This window comes from Periplaneta americana, chromosome 7 (genome assembly GCF_040183065.1).
Source record: "Periplaneta americana isolate PAMFEO1 chromosome 7, P.americana_PAMFEO1_priV1, whole genome shotgun sequence".
Taxonomy (NCBI): domain Eukaryota; kingdom Metazoa; phylum Arthropoda; class Insecta; order Blattodea; family Blattidae; genus Periplaneta; species Periplaneta americana.
The window spans coordinates 8,862,546-8,883,165 of NC_091123.1; the positions used below are offsets into that span (position 1 = coordinate 8,862,546).

Sequence of the window (20,620 nt, forward strand, 5' to 3'; positions counted from 1 at the left end):
TAAGCTCTCCCGAATTTACGATCGAGTCTCATAGATGTCGCCAGTGCCGAGAAGCGTAGACCACTTAATTCGTCGGAGTATATTCAGAGTGCACTACAGGCTTTGGAGGGGGGGAGGTGATTTATAGAGCGGAGCATTTTCGTCAAAATATGGTACTTTCTGGAAATATATTATTTAAAAATTCAAATTAATAAAACTTGAGCTGTATGATCCATTTACATTCATATGTAATTGTTAGGTTAGGGACAATGTTGCCAATACTTTGGGAATTTCCCCACACAACTAAAATAAAATTTCTGTGTTATGTTTCTCTCGAGAAGCAAAAGTGTTTTAACATACATATTATCACTAGAATAGTTACGGAGACAAAATGATTGTCGTAGCTTCTAAACTTGCCATATTATTATTTTATTATATTTGTAGAGAGGGAATTTCTGTTTAGATACGGGAAATTCATTATACTGTGTGAATTTCTTTTATGAAAAGTTAACAATTTTGGAAACGATAGCCAATCCGGTCAATCTGTGTTCTGTTCCTATATATAAACTGCTGGTAGCCGATGGATATTTGAAATATACGCTATGTTTATAGATTTGGGTGGTTCGTATTTGAGACTGATTTTAATGTGATCAGGGATTTCACGTTCTATTTTATTAAATTATGTTCTCTCACTGTTCATATTTCATATATGTTAATTCCAGTAATTTGGGTAAGTGATCATGAGCAGTTCCAATTCAGAATCATTTTATACCCTGGTCGATAAACTGTCCGAATGGACAACAAAAGAGGTGGAGGAAAATCTAACAGATATTTTACCTACGCTACTGATATCCTTTACAAACTTGTATATGGTTTTTTCGTTAAAAGTTGACACAACATTTATCATTGTTTTTAGAAGATCTGCTAGGCTCTCTTTTTGTATTTGTGTAACCTTAACTACTGTCACAGCATATTGAAATGTCAGGGGCAGAAATCAATGTCAATACAGGCTGTACAAGCTCTTCTTAGCAAGTGTTTGCCTTGTATACCCGTGGAAAATGTTGAAGAAAAGTTATTACAACATGTGTTACCTTCCACGGAGCAGTTGTTTAATGAGGTAATTTAGTTTTTAAGTCCGTGAATCTTTGAGAATACGTTGTAGGCCTGTTTTTTTTTTATCAGCAGCTAAATGCTTTAGCGTGTTTTGAATGTAAAGTATGGTACAGGTAGTAAAAAATCTCTGAATGCCATACAATCAGTTAACTGAATGTTCTTTTACGAGTCCTGTACATTTTAATGGATAGATTTAACAAACAGATGATCACTTGCTTCACTGTTATAATTTTGTTTAACTTGAAACGTTTATGCTCGATTGTTAAATGAGTAAAATGTTACAAAAATATCAACCTCTGACGTCAGTTGCAGTGAGTTACGTCACACTATTCTCACGTAACATGTTGTTGTTGTTTTCTAATGCCAGGCGTTTGACAATGAAGTCATTTGACCTCTTGCACTCCAATATTTTTCAAAGATATTATCATGACCAGCCACTGAAGCTCAGATTTTGAGGTGTTCCGAATCCATTTCTTGGTTTGAGTTGCACAATGGTCAGTTAGGGGACTGATATATTCCAATTGTATGCAGGTGTTTGGCCAAACAATCATGGCCTGTTGCCAATCTAAATGCAGCTACAGACGATTTTCGTGGTAAATCGGGAATTAACTGTGGATTTTGATACAGAGAGTTCCATTTTTTCCCTTGGGATTGTGTTATCAAATTTTGTTTGTTGAAGTCTAAGTATGTAGATTTAATAAATCTTTTCACAGAGTAATATGTAGATTTAGTAATAGGTCTGTAAGTAGCAGTGCTGCCCTTCTTTGCTAAAGCATCCGCATTCTCGTTTCCCAGGATTCCACAATGGGATGGTCTCCATTGGAATACAATTCTTTTATTGAGTGATATTAATTGAGAGAGCATTTTAGTTATTTCTGCTGTTTGAGATGAAGATGTGTGTTTAGAGACTATTGATAGAATAGCTGCTTTGGAGTCTGACAATATAACTGCATTCCTAAATTTATTGATGTGGCATAGAAGATTCCTGAGACTTTCCCTTATTGCAATGATTTCACCATCAAAACTTGTTGTTCCATATCCAAGAGATCTATAAAGTGAGAAGAGACAGCACGTAACACCTGCACCGGCACCTTGTTCTCTGGAGATCAAGGATCCGTTGGTGTATAAATGAAGCCAGTTTGTGAAGGGTACCTAATATTAATTGTCTCTAAAGACAATTGTTTCAGTATTTCAGTGTTTACTTCTGATTTCAGTATTTCTTCTGTTAAATTTAGATTATATTCTATATTTAATAGAGTTAAAGGGTTTGGTTTAATTTGTAAGTTTTCTTTTAAATTTGAGATATTGATTTGCTGTTTTAATTCTTGAACAATGGATATGAAACTTTTTTTGAGTTTTCAATCTACAGAGAGGACTATATGAATGCCAATTGTTTCCTGCTAATCTGATAAGTTTTTCATATTGAATCAGTGCTTTTTCTTCTATTGTCATTTTGATGCTGTTAATATTAGTGAGGTATCTCATAGAATCTATTGGAGTTGTTTTGATTCCACCAGTAATGAGTCTGAGAGCTTGGTTTTGAACATATTCTATTTCGTTTATGAAAGGTGAAGTAATTAAAATTTCTCCACAGTATGTCAGCACTGGCTGTATAAACATTTTGTATGTAGTGTTCAAAGTATTCCTAGAGCATCCCCATTTCTTTCCTGCTAGTGTTTTTAGAAGGGAGAATCTTTTACGAGCTTTTTCAGAAATGTATTTCAAATGGTTGCTCCTCACGAAACATGCTTAACCAACTATTCAGACTCATGCATTGATATGTTTGCTAGAGAGATAGACTTAGTCCTACTTTATTGCCTGAGTTAGGCCTATATTTCTTATTTCTCTTATCATAGACCCAAACTAATTGTTCTACATACCAATCCTAATGAAACACGGTAGTTCATTGCATGTACTTGTATGATTGATTGATTGATTGATAATTATCTGCCTAAGGGCAGGCCTTTCACTGCAAACCCAGCATTCACCAATGTTTCCAATTTTCCGCCTTCCTCTTTGTCTCCACATGTGACCCGTGTATCTTAATGTTGTGTACCATCTGATATCTTCTTCTGCCTTGAACTTTTCTCCCATTCACGATTTCTTCCAGTGCATCCTTCAATAGGCAGTTTCTTCTCAGTCAGTGACCCAGCCAATTCTTTTTTTCTTTTCCTGATCAATTTTGGTATTATTCTTTCTTCACTCACTCTTTCTAGCACAGCTTGTTTTCTTATTATGTATGTCCATTTCACATGCTCCATCCTTCTCCATATCCACATTTAAAATGCTTCTAGTCGCTTCTCTTCACTTCGTCGAAATGTCCGTGTTTCTGCCCCATACAATGCCACACTCCACATAAAAGCACTTCACTAGTCTCTTCTTTAGTTCTTGTTCCAGAGATCCTCAGAAGATGCTCATTTTTCTATTAAAAACTTCCTTTGCCATTGCTATCCTCCTTTTGACTTCCTGGCAGCAGCTCATGTTACTGCTTATAGTACACCCCAAGTATTTGAAGCTGTCCACTTGTGCTACTGCCTCATTTCGAATTCGCACGTGTATTTTCCGTATTTTTCTTCCTGTAACTGATATGTTGTTTAATTAACTATCTGAAGACCTGAACCTCAAATCAACAAGGCACCACTTATGAGGCAACTAAGCCAGGAGATAATGGAGTAGGCTGGCCAGTTCCTTTCCCCCTCCATTGCATATATCGCTGACTACTAAAATATTACACTAATCAGACTTCAGATGCATACAAACAATTGTTTTTCCTCTGACACATGTCGTTAAGTGAGATGTAACTTTCTGCCTGATAATAGATGTATCAGCCAGAACCTCAGTCAGAGGTAATAACTGATATATATTATTATATTCAATTTAAAGGAAAAATCATTAATAATACAAGACATAATTGCGTTAAATTTATTTTACTCTCAGTCACATTCATAATCCCTATAAAGAAGAACCAATCCCTTAAAAATCTAAAGAACACAATACCAACAGAAAACATAAACGTTTCACGCAATTAGGCCTACAGGGTTCCTGTGAATCCCCATCACTTTTTTATTTACTTTTGAACTTCCCTTCTTGCAGACTTTGGAAGGAATTGAAATTAAACTTCAGGCAGTAGGAATCACACAAGATGAAGATCTGCTGGAGAGTTTAAATGGTTTGCTGCAGGTACGTTAATTTCTGAAAGATAGACTATTATATAGTTGTCTGTTTAACTACTATTTAAGCAAAGAGACTGTCCATTTTCGATGTGTAGATGGGTGATAATAAGGAGAATGTCATTCCATTCATCTACTGGTAATTAAGTTTTCAGACGTGTCTTTCAGTTTTGATTTCATTCTTTAGTTCTGACTGTAAATTTTGAATATGGATTTTTGGTTGTTTCTAAGGAAAGGTCGCTCTCCATTGTTCACCTGTAATCTGTAACCAAAATATTGAAATCTTGTTGTCTTGGAAATAATGTGAATAAACGAAATGAAGTCGATGCCATCTTCATTAGAGGGTTATTGGTCACAGCTTATTGTTGTGTTGCGTTTATATACCAACTCAAATCTGCTTTCATAGTCTGGTGGTTTGGCTTGGCAGAATGCCTTTTAGGAACAAGACGTGGATAATTCTGACAGTAGGCTACAGCAGCGCCACCTAGACTCACCACTAGTCACTGGGCCATACCGAGTCAAGTCAAACAAAAGAGAATCGAAATGTTGCTAGTAAAATGCATGACTATATTGTGTAAAATTCTCTGAACTGGTCAAGTGCAAGTTTTACGCAGTATAACAGGGAATTTTCAATGCACTAAAAGAAAATGCACATTTTTGAAAATATCATAACACATTATCACAGCAAAATGAAGTAGAAAATATGATGTGGTCCAGGCAATATCGTTGAAATTGACTAATTTGAGAAACAAAAATGTTATATCAAAAGGATAATGGACTAACATTCACTTGTGTCATTTTTGCGCCAAGCACTTGCCATTAATATATCCCCTCACCAAACCCTTATCTAACCTTGGGTCTACTTATTAATAAATCCCCTCACCAAACTCTATCTAACCTTAGTCTATTTGTGATTAATATATCCCCTCACCAAACCACATCTAAGCTTGGGTCTACTTGTCATTAATAAATCCCCTCACCAAACTCTATCTAACCTTAACACTAACATTGCGTCTAATTTACACTAATATATCTCTTCTTCAAATTCTACCTAAACTTGTTGTAAGTAGTGGCGCTACCTCTCATACTTATAAGAATGATGGAGGGAGAGAGAAAAAAACAAATTTCTACTTGCAACGATGCCATAAGTAAACATCATGCTCATATGTTAGCAACATTGTATACTTAGTTACAACTGGCTCTCATCATAAACATACGGTTGAAAGCTGCTGTACCTAATTCTCCATTTCAGCAGCCTTTTTTATTGGGTTGACAAAATGTGAAAGTTATATAGTAGATTTAAATATATTCAGAGGTGTTTAGGAATGATAGTACCAATTTTTATTTTACCTGTTTAAACTTGCTGCCTATTTTAAAAATAAGTGCCTGTTTTGCCTTTTTAAATAAATTTAACGTTTATTTATTTACTATTTCAAGTTATTTTAATGATCAGCATTTTATTGCCTTCAATTGACCCTTTTCATATGCGAGTTTAATGTTGCCTATCCTACAATTGCAACACTTACCAGAACTTATTTCATTATACTGTACAAATGGAATTGCTAATACACTTAAAATCTCCCCCTGCTTACCCAAATTCCATTAGTGAAAAGTGCAGACTGTAATGTCTCTAAATGAGGGTTTGGAATTGAACGAGTTACATCAGCTGCTTGTTTATGTGGATGACGTGAATATGTTGTTGTTGTTGTTATCTAATGGCGAGACATAAGGATTCAATCCATGACTCTTCTGGCATTCAACAGTTCATAGCATAAATACACGTCAAAAAATGACTTTCATACAAGAAGGAGTGCGTTATATGGCAGTAAACATTTTTAATAGCCTCCCTATCGATATAAAAAATGAAACTCAAAACATAAAATTATTTAAGGCCAAATTAAAGAAGTACCTAATTTCTCACGCCTTCTATTCGGTAGGTGAATTCATGACATTCAATAACACTTCATGAAATTGATACAAAAACTTTGTGTTGTACTAGTAGACTATATTGTAAATCTCGTCTATATATATTTCATCTAGACTGTGACTATAAATTAAGATTTTATAATAGTATTAAGTTTTTTGACTTGTTCCATATTCTAGCTGTAAGCATGTATGAATACCATGGAATGTTAATAAATACAATACAATACAATTCCAGTACAGTTTTGAGAGGTTCTTCGTCTTTGATGTGAATATGTTAGGAAAAAATCCATGAACTATTAGGGAAAACACGGGAGTTTTACTTGAAGCAAGTAAAGAAGTAGGTTTAGAAGTAAATCCCGAAAAGACAAAGAGTATGACTATGTGGTGTGACCAGAACTTAGTACGAAATGGAAATATAAAAATTGGAAATTTGTTGTTTGGAAAGATGGAAAAATTCAAATATCTCGAAATAACAGCACTCAGCAGGAAATTAAACACAGAATAAATATGGGAAATGCCTGTTATTATTCGGTTGAGAAGCTTTCGTCATCCAATCTGCTCTCAAAAAACCTGAAAGTTAGAGTTTATTATGAAATAGTTATATTAACGGTTCCATATAGTTATGAACTTGGACTCTCACTTTGAGATACGAACAAAGACTAAAGGTGTTTGAGAATAAGGAAAATATTTGGGACTAAGAGGGATGAAGTTACAGGAGAATGAAGAAAGTTACACAACGTAGAATTGCACGCATTGTATTCTTCACCTGACATAATTAGGAACATTAAATCCAGACATTTGAGATGGGTATGGCATGTAGCACATATGGGCACTGGTGGTGATTCCGAGAACTTCTCAAACAACCCTCGTATGTAGATCATTGAATGAAAGAAAATTGAAAACACTAGGACAATTTTTACATATAATAAAAAAGAAAATGGGAAGAGGAAACTAAGTTATAAACATATGTATAAGGACTAGTTATGTAAGGGGAAAGAGAGAGAGCCCTAGTTTTCAATGGTTTCTGTAGGATTTAATTTTTTAAATTATTTTTCTTGATGAATTTACAGATAATCAATTATTAACTAGGTTTTAGAATATATAAAATTTCCAGTTTACTTCTGAAAAATAGATGCTGTAGATCCTTCTGATGAAATTAAATTTGTATCCCTGAAGGCCTTACAGTTTAAATATTCCATTTACAAAACATTATGTACACGAACTAGTTGCCAAGGGTTGAATATCAAGTACGGTATATGTTTTTAACAGTTTCCTCCTTCCTCCCACTTGCCACTCAAGTTGATACCATTGCGAACAAGCTGATCATGGGAGAAACGACTATGCCTATGATGTTAGTGTATTGTGCAACATAAAAAATTGACTTAACTTGTATATATTTCTTAAGACGTAATTTAATTTTCAAATGCAAAAATTTGTAAAGAGCTTCATCTTATATTCGGGTAAATATGGTATATATTCCACTCTGTCTATTCAGTTCTATCTATTCTATATATCTATTTTCTCTAATCTACCCATTCTATCTACCTGTTGTTTTACTGTGAAATATTCCTCCAGGTTTGCATAGAGCTGCTGAACTGCACTGACTGTGCTCTGCAGTACATACTGACAGTTGGAAAGGTGGAAGCAGCTCTAGTTCCAAGCTTGCCAAGAGTGACGGCATCTGTTCTTCTTGAAGCTTTCAAACACTGCAAAGAAAGGTGATCTGCAAACTCTGTATTCTTAAGTTATAGCACATACAGTCGTTCACAACACCATACATGTAAAATATGTCGATGTTTGACAGCTGGCATGACAGTAGCATACAGACGGCTAGCAAGTTAAACATTTGCAGAGTACATATGATAACACAGCAGAAAAAGACCTTTGGGGAGGCCGAGACGTATAGTAGATGGGAGGATAATATAAAAATGGATTTGAGAGAGGTGAGTTATGATGGTGGAGACTGGATTAATCTTGCTCGGGATAGGGACCGATGGCGGGCTTATGTGAGGTCGGCACTGAACCTTTGGGTTCCTTAAAAGCCATTTGTAAGTTGTAAGTAAACAAAATATGAGACTTGATCTAAAAGACCTAATTTGAGAGGTTGAGATTCAATATTTGAACGTACAAATTTGACTTCGACAACTTCTTCAAAGCTCAATATCTGTTAAGAATGGTTAAGCTATCGCCATAGCTGAGGTAGTAGCAAATTTAACTCGTGATTGGAAGCTATGCTTGGGCTAATTACGTGGTTGAGTTTTTTTATCAATTTTCCAGAACTGTACACCAAATTCTGAACACCACTGTTTAATACACTGCATCATCTTATCATTAACTAACTGTAGTTCGACTCAAATGTGAAATAACTTTTCAGTGAGAATCTGTATGGGGCAACCTTCCAGTCTCTGGGTGCAGTCCTGACGCTGCTGTTTCAGAAGAGTCGTGACTTACAGTCGCACTTCCTGGAAGTGGTTTCAGAGAATCTGCAGTTCAAGTGCACATATGAAGACGAGTTGGTTCTGCTTACTGACAGTGAGTGGTTGAAACTGAACTGTGATTTGAATTTGATTAGACATCTTTGATCTCTGAGCAGTTCTTTGCCCTGCAAAGCCGATGTTATGAATTTAATTTTTTTCCTCCTAAATCCAGCTTTTCAAAATTCAGTTTAGCTGGAAAAAATTATCATTCTTGTTTAGTGGAAATTCCTTCCCTTAGCAGGAGAGAACATATTGGAGTAGGCCAAAATCATTAGTAGTTTAAAAACTGTATTAATGTAAGTGTATCCGATACTGCAGTCAGATGTGAGTTCCAATTCTCCTTGCACTAATTATGTAGTTAAGTTTTTTCTAACGTTTTCACCAACATGAGATTAATGATAGTTAATCCCATGGCATATCATTGGGACTCATCTTCCCAAAATGCCCACTAATTTCACCACCACTAAATAACCTTACAAGTGATACAATGTCATTAAATAACAGATTAAAAAAAATTATTTCAGTACAATGGCAACAGGTTGGGGGAATCATAAGAATAATTATTTGTTAAAAAACCTGAATTAATAGTACATATAAAACTATTTTTGGCTGTCATAGTGGTTTAGTGGCCTTACTCCCCTGATTTGTAACTTGAGCTGGGCAAGCCCATGGTCCAGGTAATACATGGGATTTCTCTGGGAGCTCCCCTGTGACATCCCAACAAATCTCCATCATCTCACCTCATCATGGTTGTAGCATAGATCAGCCTCCTATAGCTCACCCTGGGCAATAACTCTTTCGATAAATTGGTCCATACATCTGGCTTCATGTGGGTGAAAGATAAAACAGTCAAGTACCCGCCATTAAGGGGAAAAAAAATTCACTGTTTTGAAGGAACCATTTGAAAATTTGTGGTAAAAAAAAATACAAGAAAGAACATTTATTACTATTCCTGATTTTATGTACAACTACAACCAAATTAAATGTACTTAACTAGAACGAATTTAATTTGAGCACTAGATTAGATTATTTTAGATTTTTATCAGTCATAGAAATTACAAGTATTCGTGGCATCGTCAGTACACTGGAATAATTGCATGTAATGCGTAATACAAAAGCAAACTTACATCTAAATTGCATGCGTAACATTTAGGCGACCTCCAGAATACCCGATATTTTTGTGAAAACAAAGCAGATTCATTTATTTCATGTATTATTTCCCTCTTTGGAGTGTCTCTAATTCATAGATTTTATTGGGAACCTGAAACATTAAGAAGGACAGTATAAAGAAGTAATGAATGTTAATTGATTACTGAGTCTTTAAATTTAAATATTCATTTGTACAAAATGACACATATGTTAATACTATGTCCATTACATTTTATTTGAATTTTTTTTCTGTTGAGCTCTTTAATGTCTTCTGGCAGTTTATTATATAGATTATTATGGCGTCTTGAAATTAAAACACGTATTAACTATATATTAGTTTTTAATCGCAGGTCACAGAAATAAACCTAGCTTATTTTTAATAGAAATCGTGGGACTTTAAGTGCCATCTAGAGACATTGACAGAAAATCACTTTGCATCATTGCTTGAGACTTGTTATGGAATTACTGAATATAAACTTTACCCTTAGAAAACTTATGTAAAGGGCTTTGTGACTTTGTGGGCTATCAGAAGAGGCCACGCTAAATCTTTGAATGTGATATAATCCCAGAAAACAATTGTTCGATATCACAGTCCAGGGCAGAAAATAGAGGGACTTCGTCTAATGTGGGAAAGGTTTTAATTAGAAGAAAGGAGACTGCCAAAATCAGATATTTTTAGATTTATAGCATGATTTTCATTGAATGATAGAATTATTTAAGAATGAAGTCTTGGCAGAATTGAAACATGCAGAATATCATACGAGCACTAAGGCATGTCAGAATAGCTGGAGGGAATATGTAGAACAGCATAATTATAATCCTCATGGAAGAAAATCCTTGGGAAGATCCAAAGAGAGATGACAGTATCAGTTTTGAAGTTGCAAAGACTTAAACATCATGCACCAGTTATAATGAAAAAGTAAATGAATACATAAATGTTAGCAGGAAAGTCTTACTGCTATCATTATGTTTTACAAGCACGAGTTGGTAAACACAACATTTGTACTTTGTTGTTACAAGTGCAGACCCGAGTTACTGTGTTTGTTTAGTTGTGGACACGTTGGGGCGGATTGGCATGCTGGTGGTGGGGCTGGATGTGAAGACCATGGCCGAGCAGTGGAAAGGCTACGCCCGCCTTGCTTTCCAGTATGTTGATCACTTGAAGCCCCGACTTGACTTGGTAGCACCCCTCCAGTTTCTGGCCTCAGACATCTCTCAGAACCTGGAGAAGATTGTAGAAATGGTGAGTGTAACTGTTAGGCATCATCTGTATATTTGTAAACTGAGGTTTTGAGTTTTGACCTACACTTCATTTGTGGAGGTTACAAACAAAACCGGTCATTTCCACTGAAAACAGAATACGAATTTTTTACGGTTTTGGTATGTTTAGAGAGGCATCTTTCTGAATATGTTACTGTTTTAGTAGTGTCCATGTATTATACTGTAGAATAAATGTACACGGAGTCCAAAATATGCTGCACCATAGGACAGATCATATTATATGTTTTATGTATGGTTGGACTGTAACTTTTCCTGTTGAATTGATCTCAGACCTAGATCATATATGTAACAGATATGTCGGGCTTATAGGCTTTGAGTTAACAACTTTTGTCAGGTTTACTACTCTGCCATCTAGTTGTTACATAAGGAGTCACGTCATAATTCCCATTTGAATTGCATTAGCGACTGTGCTGCCATCTCGTGTTTGTTTACGGCAGACGGGTGGCGATCCCGGCGGTTGTTCTCTTCAAAGTGCTGCCGATTTTAACGTAGCGAGGAGTTATCTGTTACATATATGATCTAGGATCTCAGAGATCCTGTTGATTGGGCTCCACGCATGCTCACTAGAATCCCCTGGAATTTACTTTTTGGGAATATTAAGTCACGGATCTACAGTGTCAAGATTGGAGACCTGAAATATTTATGCCAAAGGATCGAGAATGAGTGTCATGTCATATCACATTGCTTTGTGACCCATGTTTTAAACAACATGCGATTTTCCTCCAGACATCTATGGAGCTTTGTGGAGCACATATTGAACATATACTGTGATTAGCTCTATGATGCGAAACTTTTTGGGCACCTTGTACTAAACCAAGCATTAGCCACTAATTTTCCAATGTTACTGTAGATGTAAAAAGTTCCCTTGCTGACATTAGTAAATATGGCTGCAGGATCTCGTGGTTATCAGTAATTCCTGTTGACAGGATCCACCCGACATGAAGTTTGTGACTCGGACAGTCAAAGTTGGGAGCTTCACATTGAAGATCATAATCAAGCTCTGTGACCAGTACAATGGCTACTTGGGGGCCTGTCACCATGAACTTTTGTACATGCTTCTCACAATCTACAGGTAGGAACAATTCTGTGGCTCCAAGGCAAAATGTGTTGTGTGATTTCTTGCTGTTTTTCAGCAGCGAGCATTCATAGCACTTTTTTTGGAGCTATTCTGCATAAATAAAACCGTTACTCTAGTTGCAAACAGCCAACAAACTACACTGATAGCTGTGATTCAGTTCTTCAATAATCAATTGTGAAGACTGTGAACCCATGAAGTCCATGCCTGTGATACACAACATTACGAAACATTAGAATGGTTGACTAAATGGTCGAGATTGTGTGAATATTTGTCATCCAGGAGAAATGTACTAGTACATGATCTAGCAATGACAATGATTAGTAAAATTTCAAGAATAATAATCATAACTTCAGTGTATGTTTTTTCTAAGAAGTTTTACAAAATTATATATTATTTTTATCTATAAAATATTATTACTTTTATTATTATTATTATTATTATTATTATTATTATTATTATTATTATTATTATTATTGGTGACTAGCACATTAATATTAATAATAAGTTAATTATGTTTTTACTGTAATGAATTTCCCCCTCATGTGCAGGTACTCCCCACCATGCCTTCAGATACGGAATGTGACAAGTGATGTCATACAGAATATTGAGACGCATTTGACCATTGGAGCGGAACCTCTCCTCACACATCTTGTTGCAGAAGTGGAATTCAAAGAGGTAAAATAAAGTGAACATCTGACCTTATGTTTTTGCTCTTTAAGTCATAACGTGTAACATTTGTAATATATTAGAATCCATTACAAAATAAATATACATTCTTTATTATTTCTTGTTGTCTAATAATCTGAAATTATCTGTAAAATTTGTTAATGTGCAGAAAAGTATGAAGTGTTGGTTTCACCCTTTGCTCATGCCTTTGTTAGCATTTCCACAACAACTCTATCATGCCATCAGATTTAAATCCTTGATTTTTTTTTTTTCCAAAATTTCCACGTGACTTGCTTTTTGTTCGTCACCTTAAGCAAAGTTTCAGAAAAGGGAATAATGAAACTTCCAATAAAACGTTGTCATGTCACCAGACTCGGTTTTGCTTAATCGCAGAAAGTGTTGTTGTATGGCGAGAAGCTGGAGAAAGGAACAGAGCACCGCCTTGCTTTTGTCTTGCTGTGTGTTGCCATCCTCAAGAAGCTGCTCCACAGCGACCCGGACGTGAGGAAGCTGTGGCTGGGTTCAAACCCTGCTGATCACCTGCTCTTCGTACTCTTCAGAACTCTTGATCATTGTAAGTACAGACACACATAACGAGAACAATGCAAATACAGGTACAACCACAACTGATAACTGGTAAAAATGAACTACATCATGATGATACGTGGGTACTTCCTTATTTCTTATTATTGTGCATTTTATGCATTCTGCAACTATTCAGTTCTTCATCACCACCATGACTGCTACTAGCAAGGACTAAGCCTCTGTTTTGCACAGATTTGTAATTATCAGTCTAGGTACTCATTCTTCAGTTATTCCTTGTATGTGTTATTTTCATTCACTTCTGTATATTCTTATTTTTTTATTATTTTATTTTATTTCTTTTTTTGGATGGAGAAGGGGCCCAAAGACTTGCACTGCAACCTGAGGCTCATTGTGCTCACCACTCCTGTTCTGTGAATGAGTTTGTTGCCGAATGGCCATGTTCTTGTTCGTATACAGCACGCTGTACTGTGATCTTTACCCAGGCTATAGTAATGATGACAGTGACATTTTTTAATTAATGATCGCGAAATGAGTCCGAGGTCAATGAAAGTTACCCAACAATTCTGCTTCAGTTCGTTGAGGGAAAACCTCGGAAAAAACCCCAATCAGACAACTTGTTCCAACTAGGATTTGAATTCAGCTTCATCGTTTCACAATCACACATGCTGTTACTCCACAGAGGTTGACTATTTTATCTGTTAATATAAAGATTTTAAATTCCTACCTTGATGCTTTTGCTTTTATTTCTATCTTTTAATATGTGTTATAGATTCTTCTTTCAATTCTTATGTTCTCACTGTGGTCATTATGCAGAATTCAGACTTGTATTATTTATAATAGTACAGGAACAGCCATAACTTACAGAATTTTAGTTGTTTCTTCTATTTTCTTTTTAATGTGGAATGTTTAAGTGGACACCTATTAGGAAAGATATCCGTTACATGCTTGTAATACTCTGTACTCATCTTGGTGCTTAGCAACCTGCAACATATCATTGCTCCATAGTGTCAGTGGACTGATGTAACCCGCAGCATAAAGGAAACATTTCCCCGTCCTCCCCCAAATGACGGGTACTTGACTATTGTCATTCACCCATATGAAACCAGTTGTTAGACTAATTTACCGACAGAGTCTTTGCCTAAGGTAAAATAACTTAATAATACAACATACAGTATATAATGATGTGCAATTTACTTCATACACATCATCATAACCTACAAACATCTAAATCCATATAATTACACAACACTAACCACATAAACGATCAACGCAATTATAGAAGGATTCTATGAATTCCTGCCATCTTTTTAATGTTCCATTTATTGTTCCACGACTCTCTTCTGGTTGAAGGCCATTATAGATTGTATCTGTTGGCAGACTGTGATAGCCTGTATGTTGACAGGTGCCAATGAGCAGTGCTGTCCTAACATGCCCATGAGCATACGGGCCCCATACTAATCTATGCATAGACCAGAATTTAACACTAATTTTCCAATCACCCACCACAGCATTCAAATCTCCTGTTAACTCGGCAGAAGGAGAAAAATTAAGACTTATAGCAGAGAGTTGGCATGTCTGACATCCTGAAGAACATTGACTTCAAGCAAATTATAAAGGAATTCTCTGTAAAGAAATTTCGCAAATCTTTGTGTTGCACACTTGTTCAATAATTAATTTATGGTAATTTCATAATGTGCGCTTGTGTTATGTTAGTCGATATGATTTACCAGCCAAGTGCAATTTTTATGTTGAAATTTTGTTCAAGTTCATGGCTCAGGTTGTATTGTCCAAACCTTTGTGAATTTTTTTAATGTCAAAACACTGATTTCATTGGAGTTACTAATAAACAAAAGTTTATGTTATAGATAATTTAACTTTTTATTTCTTTACCTTTGTGAATTTTTTTAATGTCAAAACACTGATTTTATTGGAGGTACTAATAAACAAAAGTTTATGTTATAGATAATTTAACTTTTTACTTCTTTGAGTGGTTGTGTAGGTAGGGTCCAATGCACTGATTTGCCTGGGGGCCTATAATGCTGTTGAGATGGCCTGATGATGAGTTGTGTGTTAACAGGCCATGCAGAGCTGAACCTGGACCTGCAGATTCCTGGCGTGATGCACAGTGGGGAGCCTGAAAGAGCCACGGACCTGTACGAGTTCATACTGACCCATGTAGCTGGTTTCATAATGTCAGTAACGGCTGAGGAATTCGCTCCAGTGGAACAGATCCTGCTGGAGAGTGTCTTGCAGCCTACTGTCTGGAGAGCGCTTCTTGCCACTGACGTCTGGTGCATAGTAGCAAGGTAGGAGAACTCTTAACTTCAAAACAGTTTCTTCTGTAGAATTAGTTTTAATGTAATATGGCTTGTTTTAATGACTATTTGAAGAGGTGAATTCCAAAGTGTTCTAAGTCTTTTTTTTTTTTTTTAACTTGATTTATTCACGTTTTAACCCCTTACCACATTCTGGGACAGATATGACACATACCGGTTTTATATTCATATAATTTATAATATAAGCATATAATATTTCAAACTGCATACTGAGACATATGGCATACGGTCAAGAATTGGATTTGACCATATGTGACATCAGTTGAGAAAGAAAGAACTACTTAAGTTATTTGAATATTAAATCAATGTGTGCAAGACTGTCCCTGTGGTAAGGGGTTAAATGATTCTTTTCAAATATATAATATAACTGTTGTTGTTGTTGTTCTTCAATGACACTGGGGATTACTTGATCTACATCATTTTTCCCCTAGCTTCCCAATATAATGAAGTCAGACCATTGCCCGTCAGTCCTTAACAATTTTCCAGGTGGTATTTATTCAGTATGGCATCTTCACTTAGGTGAAATATAATATAACCGTTTAAATTTATTTAACAAACTCTCGTAAGTCATGACTTAGTGTCTGCTTATGTTTTGAAACGGATCTAAGGGTGTCACATTTATTTTACCAGTTTTTATAATTTTTCTCATAACTTGTCATTTAGACTTAGGCTAGTTGGGAATCCACCTCTTCATTTACGTTTGGAAATAATTGTAGGGAATCATGAAATTGAGTAGTGATTTAGTGAAAAAGACGAACTTTCGTTGTTCTTTTTTTTTTTTTTTTTTTTCTATCAAAATTAAGATGTTGTGACAATCTGGATGATGTAAGTTCCTTACAATAAATTTGCTTATTATGGAAGCTGTTGGGATGACAACCTTTTGACTGTTGCAGATCAGGGAGCTCTGATTTGTGTGTCCACCAGCTGTGTCACCTGGTGCAAGTCTTGAAGTTCCTGGGGCACCATCACGGCCATCCTGAGAAGACATTCCTGACGACTCTGATAGGGAGACTCTTTGCCTTCCTGCCCAACAAACACAAAGTGCAGATGGCTGACGACTTCCCTCCCCAGACTGAACTCGTTGCATGGCAGGCGCTGGGCGTGCATGTGTTGCCAGACAAACTGAAGCTCTCTGTGGCAGAGACCTTGATCAAGTCTGCCATCCTGCACACAAACACGTTCCTGGCAGCACCGACTTCTTTGGAGCAGTTCAGCCTCATGGTATGTGTAATAATTAGACCTCGGATTTTAGGGCAAATGTCTGTTTTGTTGCTTGATGCAGAAGTTAAAACTAACTACAGATCTTTACGTTTCATGAAAAATCAAAGGTGCTGAAAGAGTTTAATAGTGCACTAAAATGGGGATTAGGGCTGTTTTCATGATTTATTGCCTGCAATGCTATTTTGGCTATTAAAAGTCTAAAATGCCCTAAAATGATGATTTGCCTTTATTTTCGTGGTTTATTCAGTTCGATTGCTCACTCATATTGACTGCATTGATGTTCCAAGGACTAGCATTGATACTAGAGAAAGTAACAGTAAGACAGGGATGGGTTGAAAGTATATAATTGAAAGTTTCCTGGAATGCAGTAAAATTAGTGGGGAAGAGAACAAACAGTAAAAACCTGGATAGTGGGATTTCCTGTTGACTCATTTAACTGGAGAAGTTTCTAATAGTACTGTGATGCGTTATTCTGTAGAGAAATAATTATTTTACTAAACTAAGCTGCAAAATATGGGCTGATTCGACAATGTCTAATGGAAAAAAGTAAATGGGAAAGTGTACCAAAAAGAATGCATGATTTTCAATGTTGGACCAAATGTCCCAAGTGTTAATGGGGGAAAATATGTATGAGAGGGCACATGGTAGCGTCGCAGTTAAGACATAATGCTGCAAAGCCAGAAGGTTGCGGGTTCAAATCCCTGTGGATTATCTCTATTGATCCAATCTTTTCAGTCGCACTATGGCCCTGGGGTTTACTCAGTCAAATGATTTTATTGTCAAACACCTGGCATTAGAAAACAACAACAACAGTTACAATCCAAGAGGCCATGACATGCCTATGTTTCTCTTACGAACTTGAAATAAATTTGAAAAAATTTTCTAGCGGAAATCACTAATAATATTAGTAAACTGATCGATATTATGCAACAGAAATTATTAGTATTAATAATTTGTAAATTTATTCTAATAATAATATCAGTAAAATCATGCAACAGGGCCCTGAGATCTAAATGCAATAAAACTTAATTTATACGTTTTTATGGGAGTCTGAATAGTGAGCTAAAACTTATAACTGAAATGACATATAGCGTGTTGTGGCATACTGATATACTGTGGTTTAGCTGTGATGTGGGGGTGAAGTATTCCCCCAACAACTGTGTTATATTGGACTTCTGCTGTACTGCACATAGGTAATGCTGACCAAAGCACTTGTATACTGCGAAATGACTATCCTTACTCCACACTTCGTTTCTATCCAGCTTCCAGCAGTACATAATGTGACGCTACATTCCAGGAGGATGCTCTTGCTGCTGCAGCACGGTGTGCAGAACTGAAGGCTCTGAGCCTCAAGGAGCCTCTGACGGAACTGACAGCCCTTCTGACAACTCTGTGGCAGCGTGTTGCCTTTGGAAAATTCTTGACAGCAGAGGAGACGAGTGTTGAGGGCTGTGAGTGGCTGGAGCACTTCGCATCAGTTCTCTGCTCGGTGTCTGCCCCCCTCACGGAGTTAATGAGCAACAACCAGCTGGTTCAGGTAGTGACAATCATTTTTAACTACTGACTAGTCCTCTGTGGTTTAGTTGTTTTCATGCTTCCTTTTAGAGCTTACATTCACGTGTTGAAATTCAGGTGAGGATATAATATATAGGATATTTCAGAAATAAGAGGCAACTTAATTTTTCATACTTTCTTCGTTTTCTACACAATCTTAAAACTTCTGGCACTGGTATATTACACAAGATATAGGATTTTTTCACCACCACCTAGTATCTTAACTTCATTGTAGATGTTGTATGTGTTCATCGTTTTGTCCTTGTACAAGTAACAGCCTCCCTTCAATGCTGTATACAGCAGCTCTTGTGTGTGTTCTGGAATATGTGCCACAGCGCGTGCGATGGAGTCCTTCAACTCAGCAATTGTCTAGATTTGCTCAAGAACACAAATTCCACTTGGACCCATCAAAATTTGAACCTGAGTTACCAGCATGGAAAGCCAATGCTCAGAATTTGGATAATAGTGCGATGGTGCGCCATAATAATAATAATAATTATAATTATAATAATAATATAGGTCATTCAGTAATTAGTGGCAACAATGTTTGTATGTGGCGCTATCAGCGGTAAATGATGCAAGCTGTTAACAGTGAGAAAGAAGAGCATCTGTTGTGTGCTATCTGTGAGTTGATAATATCATTTATAAGATATTTGTAGTGAGTTTAATTTGTAGACTTATGTGTAGTGCTCTAAAATGTTTAGCAAATACGAACAAAGATCCTACATTAAAATTCAGATTGCAAGAGGCAAGAATACTGCACATGCCATACAGCATTACGGAAGCTTGTGGTAGAGACTTCACCATATCATACTGTGGCTAAGCGGGCACATGCATTTCACAACAGGAGGGAAGATGTTCATCAAAAACGTGGACCTGGCAGACTGCAATGGCAAGTGATGATGTGCATGTGAATGCTGTAAGAGCACTGCTGGAAGAACACCGTTGTTGGACTTGTATTGAACTAGCAAGGGAAGTTGAAATTGCTCCTAGTACGATTCTTCACATACTTGAGTTGAGAAGAAGTTAAAGATGGGGAAAATCTGCACTCGCTGGGTTCCACACAATCTTAAACACATGTCATATTGTCTGACATTTCCTAAATCCTGAATAATTTGTGATACTTGATGTAATCTGTATCATTAAGCCATGTACCATTTTTTTATACTTGTAGGAAAATGAGTAAATCAACTTATAATAATAATAGTTTATCTTTGATAAAATAAGTCGGTGTACATTGTTTTCTTGTGTTTCTAGGTTCTTGACAGCCTGAGAGCCATGGTTTCCTGTGGATCTTCGTCAGTGAAGCTCAAGACCCTCACAGTTCTTAACAGTCTGGCCAAGAAACCCATTGACCCAACTGCGGACCAGATGAAGATCTTCCATCACATTGCGACACTGTTCTCCATGCTTCTGCAGGACAGAAGCCCCCTTGTGCAGCAGATGACGCTGGAAGTGTTCACTTACTTCGCACATGTGAGCTCGCATGAGAGCATCCTGGCATTATCTGTGAAGAACAGCGCAGACCTTCAGCAGAAGACCAAGAGGTACCTGCAGAAACTGCCAGCAGCCATGCCTGATCAACATTTCTTGGCATTTGAATCGTACTTGGAGTGTCAGGCCAGAGTGCAGTTCTCACACAGATGCAAGATGGCTGTGGCTGCAGATGAACAGACAGTGAGCGAGTGTATTGCTCATCCTCCAAAGAAAGTGAAGCTGGCAGTTGAAGAAAATAGTGGCGTGCTTCAGGCAATCGAGAGGCTGAAAAATGATGCCAGTTTTATTGCAGACTACTGCAAGCTTAACACACTGCCATCATCTGCACAGCAGGATGTTCTGCAGGTTGCCACTCAGCTGAGAGAGTTGTGTCTATAATCATTCTGTTGTATGTTTGGAACTCATTTTAATATCACACAGAATTCTGTCAAAATCACGAGTATTCACAATTCTGTGTGAATCGGCCTTTGATGAAAGTGCAGCTTGTTGCTGTTCCTCATCCTTCTCATTTTCATACTATATCAGCAGCAAGGATGAATTTTCTTCAATACTTGTATGACTGAAATGTATATACTACGTTTTCTAATTCAGTACAATTATTATTAATAAAATGTTTAATCTATACAA

At 36.5% G+C, this 20,620-nt stretch overlaps 1 protein-coding gene across 1 annotated transcript; it reads left to right on the forward strand.

Annotated features, from left to right (window-relative positions):
- The first annotated feature begins 326 nt into the window (after positions 1–326).
- LOC138702873 (FIGNL1-interacting regulator of recombination and mitosis-like) lies at positions 327–20,620 on the forward strand. Its single transcript, XM_069830239.1, has 14 exons — positions 327–600; positions 702–827; positions 947–1,096; positions 4,186–4,272; positions 7,764–7,906; positions 8,563–8,720; positions 10,864–11,057; positions 12,022–12,167; positions 12,722–12,848; positions 13,233–13,413; positions 15,463–15,691; positions 16,615–16,942; positions 18,240–18,479; positions 19,754–20,620. The coding sequence occupies exons 2-14, from the start codon at positions 720–722 to the stop codon at positions 20,369–20,371; spliced, it is 2,709 nt and encodes a 902-aa protein (XP_069686340.1). The 5' UTR covers positions 327–600; positions 702–719; the 3' UTR covers positions 20,372–20,620.

Excerpts from the sequence above, each read along its gene's own strand:
- LOC138702873 (XM_069830239.1), top strand. The coding sequence starts at position 720 with ATGAGCAGTTCCAATTCAGAATCATTTTATACCCTGGTCGATAAACTG. Across the intron at positions 11,058-12,021 it reads TGGAGAAGATTGTAGAAATG|GATCCACCCGACATGAAGTT; the intron begins GTGAGTGTAACT and ends TCCTGTTGACAG. Across the intron at positions 13,414-15,462 it reads CTTCAGAACTCTTGATCATT|GCCATGCAGAGCTGAACCTG; the intron begins GTAAGTACAGAC and ends GTGTGTTAACAG.